The following is a 16268-nucleotide window of genomic DNA, read 5'->3' on the forward strand; positions in this document are numbered from 1 at the left end:
TCTGCACCTTCAGACACCAAGAAATCCTTTGAGGTAGCCAGAGTAAGAATCTGGGTTACCACCAAATCTCTCAAGGGTTGGAAGATCGGCTGAATCTGCAGAGCGACTGAAAGCCTCACCCAAGTGACTCTGGCTTCCTCCTTCCGATAGTTGTCACACAGCGACCTGCAGGTTTTGCATCTCCAGCACCTGTCTGGAAATTCTCATGCAATGGACGAGAGACTCTGATAGCCCGCTGGGTCCACATCTGGCTCAATTGTACTGTGACGAGAGCCCGAGGTGAAAATGGTTAGGACTCAAGTGCCGGAGTATCTGAGAATAGAATCAAGCCAGGTTATGAGACTGAAATGAAGGGTGGGTTCAAAACCAGACACTAGACGAGAATTCAATGTTGAGTGGACAATTGAGCACTGAAACTTAGTTCAGGTGCTTTTTAAATATTAAAATCCTGGCACTAAAACATGGCCCCAATTGTCAGGGCAGACCTGAATATTTAAAGGGACCAGAGAGTTAAAGCTTATAACCCCAGGAACTGGCATGGTTAGGTACCTGTCATAACACAGGGAGGCTGCAGAAGGACTTGGAAAGGTTCAGAGTATGAGCAAAGAAGTGGCAAATGGAATACAGTGTCAAGAAGTGTATGGTCATGCACTATGGCAGGAGGAATCAAAGCAAACACTATTTTCTAACGGGGAGAAAACTTAAATGTCCAAGGTGCAATGGGACCTGGAAGCCTTTATGCAGGACTGTCTAAAGGTTCATTTGCAACTTGTGTCAGTGGGGAGAAAGGTGAATGCTATGTTGGTATTCATTTCAAGAGGACTAAAATATTAAAGCAAGGATGTAATGCTGAGGCTTCATAAAGCAGTGGTGAGGCCTCACTTAAGAGTTTCCTGACTCTTATTTAGAAATGTGTGCTCACTTACGAAATGGTTCATAAGAATAATTCTGGGAATGAAAGGGTTATCATATGAGGAGTGATTGATGGCTCTGGGCCTTTACTTGTTGGGATTTAGAAGAATGAGTGGGGATCTCATGGTGGATGTGGAGAAGATGTTTCCTATTGTGGGGGTCTATGACCAGCAGGCATAGCTTCAGAACAGAGGAAAGGCCATTTAGAATGGTGATAAGGAGGGATTTCTTTAGCAAGAGGATGGTGAATCTATGGAGTTCATTGCCCTTTGGCAGCTGTGAAGGCCAGCTTATTGGGTGTAATTAAGGCAGAGGTTCTTGATTAGTCAGGGAGCAGAAAGCCTAATTTTCTCCTATGTCTTATGGAAATCTTCCATATGCTGTCACATCTTCCTTGTCAGGTGCTGTGGAACAGTCCTCAAGCTGCGATGTACACCAGAAGAAACCTTTCTCCATTTTAATCTTTCTAACTCCATCTCCCAGAAAAGACGAGGACAAGTGCAGAGTGTGGTAAAACTATTTTTAATGAACATCTGGAGAGTCTGTCACAATGCTTGCAATCGATCAGTTCCTGACTTGGTGAGTAATCTCTTCTCTGACCTCGGATTAGTTTTAAACATCAATATATGTGGACAGTGAAAAGGCCAGCAAGTACATTTGACCAATACAAGCAGCAGCATTGAAAACTCCCTTCTCCCCAGCCCCACAAAAAACATACAAAGCACCCTCCTCCCTTTCCCTCTCTTTCACCCTCCCCCTCCCTCTTCCTTCTTTCAATCTACCCCAACCCATTTCCTGCTGTCCCTCTGTCCATCTCCATCTGGTCAAGGGAGCTCTCTGTTCCAGCTCTTGGTGAGACGAAGGTCCCTGGAAAGGACATGATGGCAGCGAGGGTTCACTCGATCATGATGTGTATGAAGAGCAAGGCAGAGGGCAGGGAGTCACCATTTGCAAATAGGAGGTGGACCTGAGGTTAGAACAGAGAGATAGGCCATCACACAGTAACTCAAACACCCAGCATCGCATGGAATATTGAATAGAGTTGGCTCTACCCAACATCTCTGCCCACCCAGCATCGCATGGAATACTGAGTAGAGTTGGCTCTACCCAACATCTCTGCCCACTCAGCTCACCTCTCCTCACCACATCCATCACCCTTCTCAAAGAACTGTCCGCACTCCCCCACCACAGATTCCTTACCCATTGTCCTCTTCACACTCCTCATCACTTTCCACCACATTGCCCTGCATCCCTCCCCAGTGGACACACCCAACCGTCAGTCTCTCATCAACACTGAACAAGGAGAAAAACCCGAGCTCACTCAACCTTTCCTCAAAAGACATGCTTTATAATCCAGGCAGCAGTGATAAATCTTCTCATCCTTCCTATAATGAGGGGATCAGAACTGAACACAATATTCCAAGTGTGGTCTGATCAGGGTTTTATGGAGCTGTAACATTCTCTTGCTGCTCTTGAACTCAATTTTCTGACTAAAGAAGGCCATCATACCACATGACTTTTTAACCACCCTCATCAACCTGTGTGGCAAATTTGAAGGATCTGTGAACATGGACTCCAAAATCCCTCTGTTCCTCCACACTGCTGATGCATATGTGTACAGTCAGATGACAATTAACTTGAAGTTGTACTTTCATCTCCAATTCTCCCTTCCTTATCCCCGATCCCCTTCCCGTTTTACTGTCATTCCATTGGGACATGGGCTCAGAGCTGTGGCAGCTGCTCCACCATGACGAGCAACACACCTCTCTGTGGAGTACTCACAGGTACACAGGAGCTGCTGTCACCGCTAAAAATACGTGTAATGTGGGAGGAGTGGGGGGTGTGGAGGTTTCAGGAGACCAGTCCGTTGCTGCCAGGCTGGGGATGATGGCATGATGATAAGTGAGACGAGATGAGGGGGAAGGTGGGTAGATGGGGAGGTGAGGATGAACTAAGAACCCAGGAGTGATAGGTGGAAGAGGGAGGAGGTAAACAGCTAAAGATAAAGGAATGTGACAGGAGAGGAGAGTGGATCATGGGAGACGGGGGGGGGGGGGGAGGAGGGGAACAAGAGGGAGGTGAGAGGTGAGTCAGACAGATGAATGGAGAAAGAGAATAGGGAGGGAGTTACAGAAGTAAGTTGGAGAAATCGATGTTCAATAATCCCTTAGCCACAGATACCCCATGGAAAATAGCCCTAGTCTATCTAAGACTCAAGCTCTCCAGTCCCAGTCACATCTTCTCTGCAGCCTTTCTAGCTCAATGACATCACTGATGCCTGCCACTGCTGGGTGAAGGAAGAAAGGAGCTGGTGATGTGCAGTTCAGGGAGGCTTGGATGTCAGTTCAAGAATCTCACTGCCCAGGAACCAGCTGCCAGGAGTGCTGGGGCAACACAGCAGTGTAGTGTTAGCTCTAATTTCGGGTTCGATTCCTTCCACAGTCTGTAAGGAGTTTTTACATTCACCCCATGACTGTGTGGGTTTCCCCCGGGTGCTCCAGTTTCCTCCCACAGTCCAAAGATACACTGGTGAGTAGGTTAATTGGTCACTGTAAACTGACCTGTAATTAGGCGAGGGTTAAATAGGTGTGTTGTTGGGCGGAGTGCTTGTAGGATGAGAGGGGCCTATTCCACACTGTACCTCTCAACAAAAAATAATTTAACACATTGAATCATTAAGATGCAGTCCTGTACCTTGAACAGATCTTTGGCATACACACTACCCACCTCGATGTTCATCTGCTTCATTCCTTCCAAGCTCATTTTGATGTCCTGATCAATACTGGCCCTTTGGAGCAATCTGCAAAGTGATACAAGGAAACAACGCAAACAGTGGGGTACGATCTGATCCAAAAGCACACAGTGGGGTACGGTCCCCTCCAAGCCCAAAGAGTGGGATACGGTCCCATCCGAACCCAAAGAGTGGTGTATGGTCCTATCCAAACCCGAACAGTGGGATACGGTCCTATCTGAACCCAAACAGTGGTGTACGGTCCTATCCGAACCCAAACAGTGGTGTACGGTCCTATCTGAACCCAAACAGTGGTGTACGGTCCTATCCGAACCCAAACAGTGGTGTACGGTCCTATCGGAACCCAAACAGTGGTGTACGGTCCTATCCGAACCCAAACAGTGGTGTACGGTCCTATCCGAACCCAAACGGTGGGGTACGGTCCCATCCGAACCCAAACAGTGGGGTACGGTCCTATCCGAACCCGAACAGTGGGGTACGGTCCCATCCGAACCCAAAGAGTGGTGTACGGTCCCATCCAAACCCAAACAGTGGGGTACGGTCCTATCCGAACCCGAACAGTGGGGTACGGTCCCATCCGAACCCAAAGAGTGGTGTACGGTCCCATCCAAACCCAAACGGTGGGGTACGGTCCCATCCGAACCCAAACAGTGGGGTGCGGTCCCATCTGAAACCAAACAGTGGGGTACGGTCCCATCCAAACCCGTACAGTGGGGTACGGTCCCATCCGAACCCAAACAGTGGGGTACGGTCCCATCCGAACCCAAACAGTGGTGTACGGTCCCATCCGAACCCGAACGGTGGGGTACGGTCCCATCCGAAACCAAACAGTGGGGTACGGTCCCATCCGAACCCAAAGAGTGGGGTACGGTCCCATCTGAACCCAAAGAGTGGTGTACGGTCCTATCCGAACCCGAACAGTGGGGTACGGTCCCATCTGAACCCAAAGAGTGGGGTACAGTCCCATCTGAACCCAAAGAGTGGGGTACGGTCCCATCTGAACCCAAAGAGTGGTGTACGGTCCTATCCAAACCCAAACCCTCCCTTCCTGGGACATTGAGCAAAGGATACTGGTCCAGCTGTTGTCTCCATTTCATGTTGGAGTTTCGGTCCTGGAGTTTGGTCAGGCCATTGATCCAGTGCCGAGTGTCCATTGTGCAGCTGGCCAGCAGGTCCAGGTCCTTCTCGCTGTCCTTAACTACTCTTGAGAAGGAGCTATCCCTGACCCTCTTTGACCTGTCAGCTGACCTCACCTCCTGGATTTTGTTGATTGAGACGCAATGGGTTCAGTGGGGTGGGGTAGAACAGCACCAAAGATCAGAACAAGATATTCAAATGCAGATTCATAAATACAAGGTATTCTGCAGAGGTTGGACATCCAGATTAACACACATAAAATACGGAAGAGACTGAGCAGGCGAGGCAGTATCTATGGAGAGGAATATAGAGTCAACGTTTCAGACCGTTGATGTTCTTCAAGACATAGAACGAGTCCAGATGAAGGGTCTCAGCTCAAAAGGTCAAGCCTTTTTTCTTTCCACAGAGAGCAGCCTGACCTGCAGATCCAGATTTATTCATGAAATTTATTCATCACAGTGAAACATAGAATATACAGTAAGGCCACCGTCACTGCAGACATGCACTCTTCTCACCTCTCCCATCAAAATAAAATCACTTGAAAACACGTACCATCAAGCTCAAGGACAACTACTGTCCCACTGACACAGTTCTGGTTGCCTTATTATAGGAATGATGTGGAAGCTTCAGTGGAGATTTAGCAGGATTCTGCCTGGACTGGAGGGCATGTCGATGAAGATAGGTTGAGCAAACTATGGCTTTGTTTTGGAATGACTGACGATGAGAGATGACTTACCAGATGATAAGAGGCATAGATAGAGTCAATTGCCAGAAACTTTTTCCTGGAATAGAAGTGTAACAGGCAGACCTAGTTCTGGGCACACCATTACAGGAAGGATGTGGGGACTTTGGAGAGGGTGCAGGAGAGGTTCAGGATGCTGCCTGGATCAGAGGATAGGATCAATCAGGAAAGGTTGGGCAAACTCTGAGGAGCAACTTCTCATCAAGAGGGGAGTCAATTCTGTAACAAGATGCCAGAAGTAGCTGAGGCAGATATGTTAACAACAGTTAATAAAAATGATGTGGTAACCATTGTTACCGTGATGCCCAAAACAAATATGACTCTATGATCATGACCATAACTCATAAACTTGGATCGTAATAGATCATAGCTGCCTTGTTACAGTAACGCAGGTCGTCAAGGTGGCAAAGAAGGTGAATGCAATACTTGCTTTCATTGGTTAGTGGGTTGGGTAAAAAAGACATGTTGCAACTGAAAACTTTGGTTAGTCCATATTTTCTGTGCAGAACTCGACTGCCTGTTACAGAGGGCACCAGTGAGTTGCCACAGGATGCTGCCTGGATTAGAGGGTATGACCTACAAGGATTTAGACAAACTTGGGTTGTTTTCTCTGGATCACTGGAGGCTGAGGGGGATACCTGATAGAATTTTATATAGTTATGAGAGGGTAATTACAGACAGGGTGGGCAGTCAGAATCTGTTTCACAGGGCAGAAATGGCAAATAACAGAGGATTAATACCATTTAAGGTGAGAGAGGTCTAAAGGAGATGTGAGGGGTCAGATTTTTCACAGAGAATGGCGACTAAATATGCATGTGGTGTCAGTGTTCACTGTGGAAGACACTAGCAGTATGTCTGAAATTTGAGAGTATCGGGGGTAGATGTGAGCATAGTTGCTATTACTAAGGAGAAGGTAGTTGCAAAGCTGAAAGGTCTGAAGTAGATAAGTCACATGGACCAAATGGACTACACTCCAGGGTTCTGAAGAAGTCAGCTGAAGAGATTGTGCAGGCATCAGCAGTGATCTCTCAAGAATAATTAGAATCTGGACCAATTCCACAGAAATGGAAGTTTGCAAATGTCATTCCACTTTTTAAGAAGGGAAAGAAGTGGAAGGAAGGAAATTAGTATATTTAAAGTGTAGTTTGATAGGTTCTTGATTAGCAAGGATATCAAAGGTTACATTGCAAAGGCAGGAGAATGGGGTTGCACTTCATTAAAGAAGGTAACATATTAAGTAATGGACCACTGTTATTAGGCTACTGTTCAATAGTTGGGTTGTTGGGCTGGAAGGGCCTGTCTGTGCAGTATCACATAAGTCAGTAAGAAAGAAAGAGAACTCAGATCACAGATTCCTTGAGACAACAACTCGACTGGCTTCAATATGGTGTCGTACCATGAATCAAGGTCTAAGCACTGGCATTATTGGCCCCTTGGACAAATAATTTTTCAAACTTTCTTCAAACACTCTCCAGACTTACTTTTCCTGCCTTGTTGAAGATCTTCGGGGAGTCATACCACATGGTTTGATGGTCGTCTTGAAGCTTGAAAAAGTGGAACTTCACCCATGATCAAGAGTGGATTTTCTGCAGATGACTCCCCTGAGCATGGCTTTAATGCCTTTATCCTTGTTGAAGCCTTGTGAGGAAAACAGACAGGACACATCAGTTAGAGAGATGCCAGAAAGGAAGTGGAGGTTGGGAGGGTTGTGAAGGGGAAGATGAAGGTGGGGGTGAAATGGGATGGACAAGTTGAGTACAAAGTAGGTGTAAGTAGTTGGGAGTTGGGAAGGCTGAGGATAAATGCCTAGGGCAAGGGAAGAGAGTTAATGTGCAGGAGAGGGCAGGAAATTGCATGAAATCAGATAGAACACAATAGCACCATACAGGCCCTTCACTCCACAATGTTGTGCAAAACTTTTAACCTATTCTAATATCAAGCAATACATGTGACAACAAGATTTCACTTCCAGATGAACTCAACGTCTTTAATGTTCACTTGGACTGACAGAAGATGGAGGTACCTTCACGGACTCCCTCTGCCCCTTAGACCCTATGATTTCAAACTCTGAGGCTGATGTAAAAGTATCCTTCAGGAGGGTGAACTCATGGAAATCATACAACCCAGACAGTGTACCTGGCCATGTACTAAAGACCTGTGCTGATCAACTGGCTGGGACATTTACTGTTATGCTTAACCTTTCCCTTTGGCAGTCTGAGTTACCCAGCTGCTTCAAGTTGGTATCAATCATATGCTGTCCAAGAAGAATGAGGTAACCTGCCTCAGTGATTACCATCCAGTAGCACTTACATTCACTGCTGTTGAAACATATCAACTCCTGTCTCAGGTGTGATTTTCATCCACTCCAATCTGCCCAACATCACAACAGGTCACACCTGATGCTTTTTCATTTGCTCTTCACTCAGCCCTGGAACATCTAGACTCAGAAGATACACTACACACAGCAGGAGTACATTGACAACAGCTCAGTATTGAACACTGCCTTCACATCAATAGGCAATAAACTCCAACACCAAGGCATCAATACTCCCTTGTGCAAATGGGTCCTCAATTTCCTCACTTGTAGACCTAAGTCAGTTCACATTGGCAACAGCATCTCTTCCACCATCACCATCAACAAAGCTGCACCACAAGACACTGTGCTTAATCCCCTGCTCTACTCACTTTATACTTATGTCTGTGGGGCACAGGACAACTCCAATCCCATATTCCAGTTTGCTGACAACACTGCTGTTTTTGGCTGAATCAAAGCTGGTGACAAATCATCGAAGAGGATGGAGATTGAAAACCTAGTTGAATGGTGCCACAATAACTTCTTAAACAACATCAGTAAAACCAAAGAGCTGTTTTTTTCTTTACTGAAGGAAAAGAAAATCAGGGGTCCGGAGCTGGAGAGGGTCAATAACTTTAAATTCCTTGGCATTATCATCTCCCAGGAACTGTCCTGGGATCAGCACGTATGTGACAATTCAGAGAAGGCACGACAGTGTCTCTACTTTCTTCGAAGTTTGTGCAGATTCAGCACGCCATCCAAAAATAAGACAACCTTAGAGTTGCACAGTGGAGGGTATTCTGATGTTGCATAACAGCCTGGTGCATAAACATCAACACCTCAGAATGGAAAAACCAATAAAAAGTGGAGGATGCAGCCCAGTCCCCGACAGGAAAAGCTCTGTCACCCACCAGTGAGTACAACAGCAATTAGCCCTGCTACAGGGAAGCAGTATCCATTATCACAGACTTCCAGTATCCAGGCTAGACTCTCTTCTCACTGCTGCCATCGGGTAGGAGGTCCAGGAGTTCACCACCGAGTTCAGTGACAGTTATTACCCCACAACCATCAGGCTCCTGAACCAGCATGGATAATCATTTCACTCACCTTAACCATGAACTGGTAACCTTTGAACTCACTTTCAAAGTCAGTATATGTTCTCAGAAGTATTTCCTTACTCATTTGTAATTATTATGTTGGCCATACTTTGCACAGTTTTTAGAAAGAGTTTAACAGTTTTTTTTTGTGAGAATATAATTTCATGTTGAGTAAAGTTTGGCACAGCATTGTGGGTCAAAGGGCCTGTATTGTGTTGTAGGTTTCCTATGTTCTTTGTTGAGAAAAGGGGTATTACTTTAAAAACATGCAAATGTGCTTAGTTAAAAATTCTAAGAATCTGTCAGCATGATATTCTTTTATCATATTGAGCAATGAATCTGCCATTGACTTATAAGGGCTTGCATTCAATCTTCAGCACACAATTGATTGCTCATGCCTGCCTGGGAGGGGGAGGGTGAGGGGCAGTACACGCTGTACTCATTCACCATAAAGTGACCGATGTATGAACATTGTTTTTTTTTGTGTTTTTGTTTCATTTCTCTCCCCTTTTCAGGGCTTCTACACATGCACAATTTGAGCTGTCTGCTTATTCCACACTCTCACAGTCCTCTGAGTGAAGAAGTTTCCCCTCATGTTCCCCTTAAAATTTTGACCTTTCACCCTGAACCCATGCCTTCTGGTTGTAGTCCCACTCAACCTCAGTGGAAAAAGCCTGCTTGCCTTTACCCGAACTATATGCCTCATAATTTTGTATTCCTCTATTAAATATCCTTCCAGTCTCTTGGAATTTTAATGCACAATACTCGAGGTTTCAGTTAATGGTGTAAAAAACAAAAAAAAAATGGGTTACAGCAGCAAAAGACCAAGAAAGTGCATTCAGTAGCCAATTTATTTGGTACAGGTGGCCACTGAGTGTTGTTTATATAAAAAAACATTTTTACCTTCCACTTCTTTAAAAGAATTTGGATTCGAGACTTCTGAGCTCTTGATGATATTAGCAGATTCCTCTTCCCATTTTCTTAATTTTATTGTCCTGCCTTCGGATACTAGTTTCCAAAATGTCAAAACCACTCCCTTGCCTCTATGTGCACTTCATTCACATCTCTGCTGATCTCTGTCTACTTTCAGACCTCCTCTTCGCTGTCCACCCTTGCATCTTGAAATCTTCTTTCTCGGTTTCTTCCCATCCCCAACTGATCACAGCTCAATAGACCTCCAGCGCTTAGCTGCTGGACCTGTATCCAGCGTTTCCAATTTTCTGGTCAATGGCACTTTGCCATCTCCCATTATGGCGACACCTGACCCACAGCTTGGCCTCGCTCTGTCATTGCACACCAATTCTTCTGGGACTATCGCTGGTTCCTCAATTTCACATGTCACTTTCTCTTCATCGACCATCGCACATTCCTCAATGTCACTTGTCACTTTCTCTTCGTCGACCATCGCACATTCCTTGATGCCACTTGTCACTTTCTCTTCACCGATTATCCACGTGACTGTAAGAAAATGAAGTAAGATGTGGACACAGCTCAGCACATCATGGAAGCCCCTCCCCCCATGACCTCAGTATGCACGTCCCACTGCCTCGGTAAAAACGTCTGCAGAATCAAAGACTCGTCCCACCCCATGTATTTTCTCTTCTCCCCTCTTCCACTGGGCAGAAGATACAAAAGCCTCAAAGCACATCCTACACCAGACTCAAGGACAACTTCTGTCCTGCTGTTACCAGACATGACAGACCCCCTGTACAATATGATGGACTCTTTATTTCACACTCAACCTTAATATGATCTTGCTTGTGACCAACATAAAAAAAACTGCAGACTTCTGAACATAGCTTAGCACATCACAGAAACCAGCCTTCCCTCCAAGGACTCTGACAATGATGGCTGCTTTAGTAAAGCAGCAAGTAGTGTCAACAAAGACCCCACCCATCTCAGACATGCTTTCTTATCACCTCTCCCTTCTACCAGAAGACTCAAAATCCCAAAGGCATTCACCCACAGGATTTAAGGACAGCTGCTACCCCATTGTACGAAACCGTTGGCAGATAAAGTAGGGACAATTCATAAACTCTAAGATAGGCACATGGATGATAGAAAATGAGGGCAACATAGGAAGTTCAAAGGCTCAAAGGACAAGCTTTCATTATATCTCAGTACATGGGACAACATGAAACCAATCCCAAAACCAACATCAAACACTGAAAGTGAAGAAGGAAGCCCAAGGCCTAGTCACTGGTGCCCTGAAGAGAAAGTTAACCCCTCCAACCCCTATAGAGCTCCCCGGCTCTGTGACCCCTCCAATCCCTTTTGACTCGTCTCTGAGAGTCTCCAAACCCTGTCAACCTCACTGTCTCTGTAAACCCCTCCAACACCTTCAGACAGCTTTGTCTGTGCAACCGCCTCCAATCCCAATAGTCCTCCCTGTCTCTGTAAACCCTACAGAGCTCCCTTTCTCTGTAAACCCTCCAACCCCTTCGACCAACTGTCTCTATAACACCACTCCAAACCCACCAGAACTTCCTGTCTCAGTAACACCCTCAAAGCTCTATCAACCTCCTGTCTCTGTGACAGTCTTCACACCCTAGAGAGCTCCCCATCTCTTTAACCCCCTCCAAACCAATCCCTGTCTCTGGAACTCCTCCATACGTTATACACCACACCCTCTCTGAAACCCTGTCCAGACCACAATATACCTCCCTGTCCCAGCTACGCCCTACAACCCCTATAGACATCCCTGTCTCAGTAACAACATCCAACCCCTTTGAACTCCCTGTCCGTGAAACCCATTCCAAACCGTACAGATGTCCCTGTCTGTGTAACCACCTCCAAACCCTATAAAATACCATCTCTGTAACCCCTTCCAACCCACAGACATCCCTGTCTCTGTAACTCCTCCAACATTATACACTTCTCTGTAAACCCTCCAACCCCTTTAAACTTCCTGTCTCTGTAACAGTCTACAGACCCCACAGTCCTCCCTTTCTCCATAGTCTACTCCAACACCTTCAAATCTCCCTCTCTCGGTAATTCTCTCCAACACTCCAAACCCTCTTGACCTCCCTGTCTGTGTAACCCCCTCCAACCCATTCAGCCCACACTGTCTGGGTAACTGCCTCCAAACCCTACAGACCTCCCTGTCTCTGTAAACTCCTGCAACCCCTATAGAGCACACAGTCTGTGTAACCCCCACCAACCCCTAAAACCCTTCTTGTCTCTGTAAGTCCTCCAAGACCAATAGACCTCAGTGTCTTTGAAACCGCCTCCAATGCTTGTAGACCTCCCTGTCTCTGTAACACCTCCAACACCAGTAGACCTCTGTGTCTCTAACCCCCTTCAGACTGTATCGATCTCCTAAACTCTATAAATGTCTACAACCCCAAAAGACCTCCCTCGTCTCTGTAACCAGCTCTCACCCCTTTAGACTTTCCTGTCTCTGCAAGCCCCTCCAAACCCTATAGACCTCATCTCTGCAAACCCCACCATCAGCAAAAGAACTGTCTCTGTAAACCCCCTCCAACATCTCCAGTACTCCCTGTTTGTAGAACCCCCTCCAACCCCCGAGACCTCCCTGTCTGAGTAACACCCTCCAGACCAGAATGACATCCCTGCCTCTGTAATGCATTCCAACACCAATTGACCTTCCTCCCTCAACAACCCCCTGCAAAACCCATACATGTCCGTCTTTGTAACACCCTCCAAACCCTATAGCCTTCCGTCTCTGTAACCACCTCCAACCTCTACAGATCTCCCAGTCTGTGACAGTCTCCTGACCCAAGAGAGTTCTGTCTTCATGACCCCACTCCAACCCCTTTAAACCTCCCTCTCTATAACCACCCTCCTAACACCTATAGACCTCCATGCCTCTGGAACAGTCCCCAGACCCGGTAGATACCCACCTCTGTAATAACCTCCAGACCCAATAGTCCTGCCTCTCTCTATAAACCCTTCAACACCTTTAGACCTCACTTGCCATAAACTCCAACTCTGTAACAGTGTCCAGACACCATAGACCTCCCAATCTCTATAATATTCCCCAACACCTTTGGACCCTTATCTCAGTAACCATCTCCAACCCCTATAGACCTCCCTTTCTCTGTTATCTCTGTCAAACCCTTTAGAACTCCTTGTCTCTGTAACTCCTTCCAATGCCAGAAGAACTGCCTCTCTCTGTAAACCCCTCCAACCCTCTAGACCTCCTTCTCTGAGTAACCCCTCCAATCCATCTAGGCCTCCCGGTCTGTGTAACCCACTCCAACTCCAATAGACCTCCTTGACTCTGTAAACCCACCCCAACCATTCCAGACCTCTGCCTATGTAACCCCTTATAGATTTCCCTGTCTCTCTAACAGTCTCAACTCCTGTAGAGCTTCCTGTCCCTGTGAGTCACCAGACCCTATAGACTTCCATCTCTGTGACCTCCTCCAGCTCCTTTAGACCCCTGGTCTCTACATCCAACAAACCCCTATCTATACCACACTGACTCTGTAACCCCCTCCAACCCCTATAGACCACCCTGTGTCAGTAACCCACTCCAGACCCCATCGACCTCCCTGACTCTGTAACCCCAGTAGACTGCCCAGTCCCCATAACCCCAACTAACTCTGATAAACTGCTGTCTGTGCAGCACCCTGTAACCACTATTGAACTTTGTCTCTATATCTTAAACCAACCGCTAAAGACCACACTGTCTCTGTAATCCCCTCCAGGGACTATTGACCATGCTGTCTGTGAATGCCTGCAACTCCAATAGACCTCCCTGTCTCTGTAAACCTCTACAACTATAAACCTCCCTATCTCAGTACAGCCTCCAGACCCTACAATCCTATCTATCTCTGTAACGCCCTCCAAATCCAATAGACCTATCTGAGTCTTTAGAACCCCAGCAACTTCGAGGTTCCCTGTCTTTACAACCCCTTCCAACTCTTCCAGACTTCCCGTCTGTGTAATCCCCTCCAACAGCTCTAGACCACCCTGTCTGTGTAATCCCTCCAACCCCATGGATCTCCCTGTCAGTCTAAACCCCTCCAACCCCTATAGACATCCACGTCTCTGTATTCCCTCCAGACCCCACAGAATGTCCTGTCTCTGTAATAGCCTCCAAGCCAGATACACATTTCTGTCTCTGTAACACACACCAACACCTATTGACCTTACAGTCTGTGTAACACCCTACACACCCCATAGACTTCCCTATCTCTGTAACCCCCTCAAAATCTGATAGTCCTCCCTTTCTCTGTAAGTCCTCCAAGCACAGCAGAACTCTGTCTCTCTGACAATCTCCAGATCCTAGAGACCGCCCTGTCTCCATGACGCCACTCCAAAACCTTTAGACCTCTCCCTCTGTAATCCCACTGCAACCCCTATAGTCCTCCCTCTCTCTGTAACTCCCTCCAGACCCTCTCGACCTTCCTGTCTCTGTAACAGTCTGCAAGCCCTTAGACCTCCATGTCTCTGTAACCCTTCCTACCCCTACAGACCTCCCTGCCTCTGCAACCCCTTCAATCTTTATAGACTCTGTCTGGAAACCTACAAACCCTTCAGACATCCCTGTCTCTGCAACAGTCTCCAATCCCTGCAAACCACCCTGTCTTTATCACCCCTTCCAACCTCCACAGAACTCTATCTGTGACAGTGTCCAGTCCCAAGAGAGCTCACTCTCTGTAACACTACTCCAACCTCTTTAGACATCCCTCTCTGTAACCACACCCCTTCATCCCTTATAGACCTCTCTGTCTCTGTAAACTTCCTCCAAACACTCTGGACCTCCAAGTCTGTACAACCCCTTCCAAACTTTCTCAAACTCCCTGTCTGTTTAAACCCCCTCCCCAACCTGAAGAGACTTCCCTGTCTCCCTAACAGTCTCCAACCTCAAGAGACCTCCCTATCCCTCTGACAGTCCCCAGACACTATAGACCTCCCCGTCTCTGTAAGAGTCTACAACCCCAATAGACCTGTCTCTGTAACCCCATCCGACTCCAAAAGAATTCCCTTTCTCCGCCATCCCCGCCACACTCAATCGACTCTGTGAACGTCTACAACTCCAACAATCCTCCTTGTCTCTATAATCCCTCCAACCCCAACAGATGCCCATCTCTGTAACCCCCACCAGCTGCTATAGACCACTATGTCTCTGAGCCACCCTCCATATCACTAGACATCCCTGTCTCTGTAACAGTCTGCAACCCCAATAGAACACACTATCTCTGTAACCCCGTCGAATCTCAAAAGACCTCCATGTCTCTCCAACCCAGTCCAACTTTATAGACCTAACTATCTCTAAAATCTATTCCAATACTTTTAGACCTCCCTATCTCCGTAATAGTCTCCAGACCCAAAAATCCTCCGTTTCTGTAACCCCCTCCAACCGTTACAAAACTCTGTCAGTGCAATCCCCTACAGACCTTCCTGTCTCTGTAAACCCATCCAACTCGTACAGACCTTTCTGTGTTTGTAACCCCCTCCAATGCTTATAAATGTCCCTGTCTCTGTAACCCCTCCATCCCCAATTGATCTCCCTTTCCCTGTAATCCCAAGAACCCCTGTAGGTCTCCCTGTCTCTGTAAACCCTCCAACCCCTACAGAAGCCCCAATCTTAGTAACCCCTTCAGCCCCTATAAGCTACATTCTCTGTGTAACCCCCTGCAATTCCCATAGACCATCCTGTCTCTGTAAACTTGCCCAATCTTCATAGACCTCCCGGTCTCTGTAACACCCCTCCAACCCCTACAGACCTAACTGTTACTGTAATCTTCTTCAGGCCCCAAAGACCTGCCTAATACTGTAGTCACCCCCAGACCAGATACACATTCTTGATTCTGTAACTCCCTCCAGATCACATCGACATCCCTGTATCTGTAACCTCCTGCAACCTTTATAGACCTCCCTATCTCTTTGAACCTCCAAATCCATTCGATGTTCCTGTCTCTATAACCCATTCAACCATATTAGACCTCCCTGATTACTGTAATTCCCTCAAGACCCCATCGACCAACTCTGTAACCCTCACCAACTGTATCTGAAATATTCTCCATACCACTATAGATGTCATTTTCTCAGTAACAGTCTAAAACCCAATAGAACTCACTGTCTCTGTAACCAAACCCTATAGACCTCCTTGTCTGTAACACCCTCCAACCCCTATAGACCTCCCTGTCTCTATAACCCCCTCCAAACCCTATAGACCTCCCTGTCTCTGTAACACCCTCCAACCCCTATACTCCTCCATCTCTGTAACCCCCTCCAAACCCTATAGACCTCCTTGTCTCTGTAACACCCTCCAACCCCTATAGACCTCCCTGTCTCTATAACCCCCACCAAACCCTATAGACCTCCCTGTCTCTGTAACACCCTCCAACCCCTATACTCCTC

The 16268-nt window shown here is 46.8% G+C and overlaps 1 protein-coding gene across 2 annotated transcripts; it reads right to left on the reverse strand.

Annotated features, from left to right (window-relative positions):
* Nucleotides 1-1699: 1699 nt before the first annotated feature.
* LOC132395064 (1-phosphatidylinositol 4,5-bisphosphate phosphodiesterase delta-4-like) lies at nt 1700-8894 on the reverse strand. Of its 2 annotated transcripts, none has more exons than XR_009512510.1 (5): nt 8748-8894; nt 7025-7181; nt 4736-5220; nt 3640-3712; nt 1700-1879 (listed from the first exon to the last, which is right to left on the reverse strand). XR_009512510.1 is itself a non-coding variant. In XM_059971376.1 (5 exons), the coding sequence occupies exons 2-5, from the start codon at nt 7064-7066 to the stop codon at nt 1808-1810; spliced, it is 372 nt and encodes a 123-aa protein (XP_059827359.1). In that variant the 5' UTR covers nt 7067-7181; nt 8748-8894; the 3' UTR covers nt 1700-1807. The 2 variants fall into 2 exon arrangements, 1 of the variants encoding a protein (XP_059827359.1); XM_059971376.1 differs by having other exon boundaries at nt 4736-4920.
* Between the last annotated feature and the right edge of the window lie 7374 nt (nt 8895-16268).

The sequence above is a fragment of the Hypanus sabinus genome, chromosome 6 (assembly GCF_030144855.1).
Source record: "Hypanus sabinus isolate sHypSab1 chromosome 6, sHypSab1.hap1, whole genome shotgun sequence".
NCBI classification, from domain to species: domain Eukaryota; kingdom Metazoa; phylum Chordata; class Chondrichthyes; order Myliobatiformes; family Dasyatidae; genus Hypanus; species Hypanus sabinus.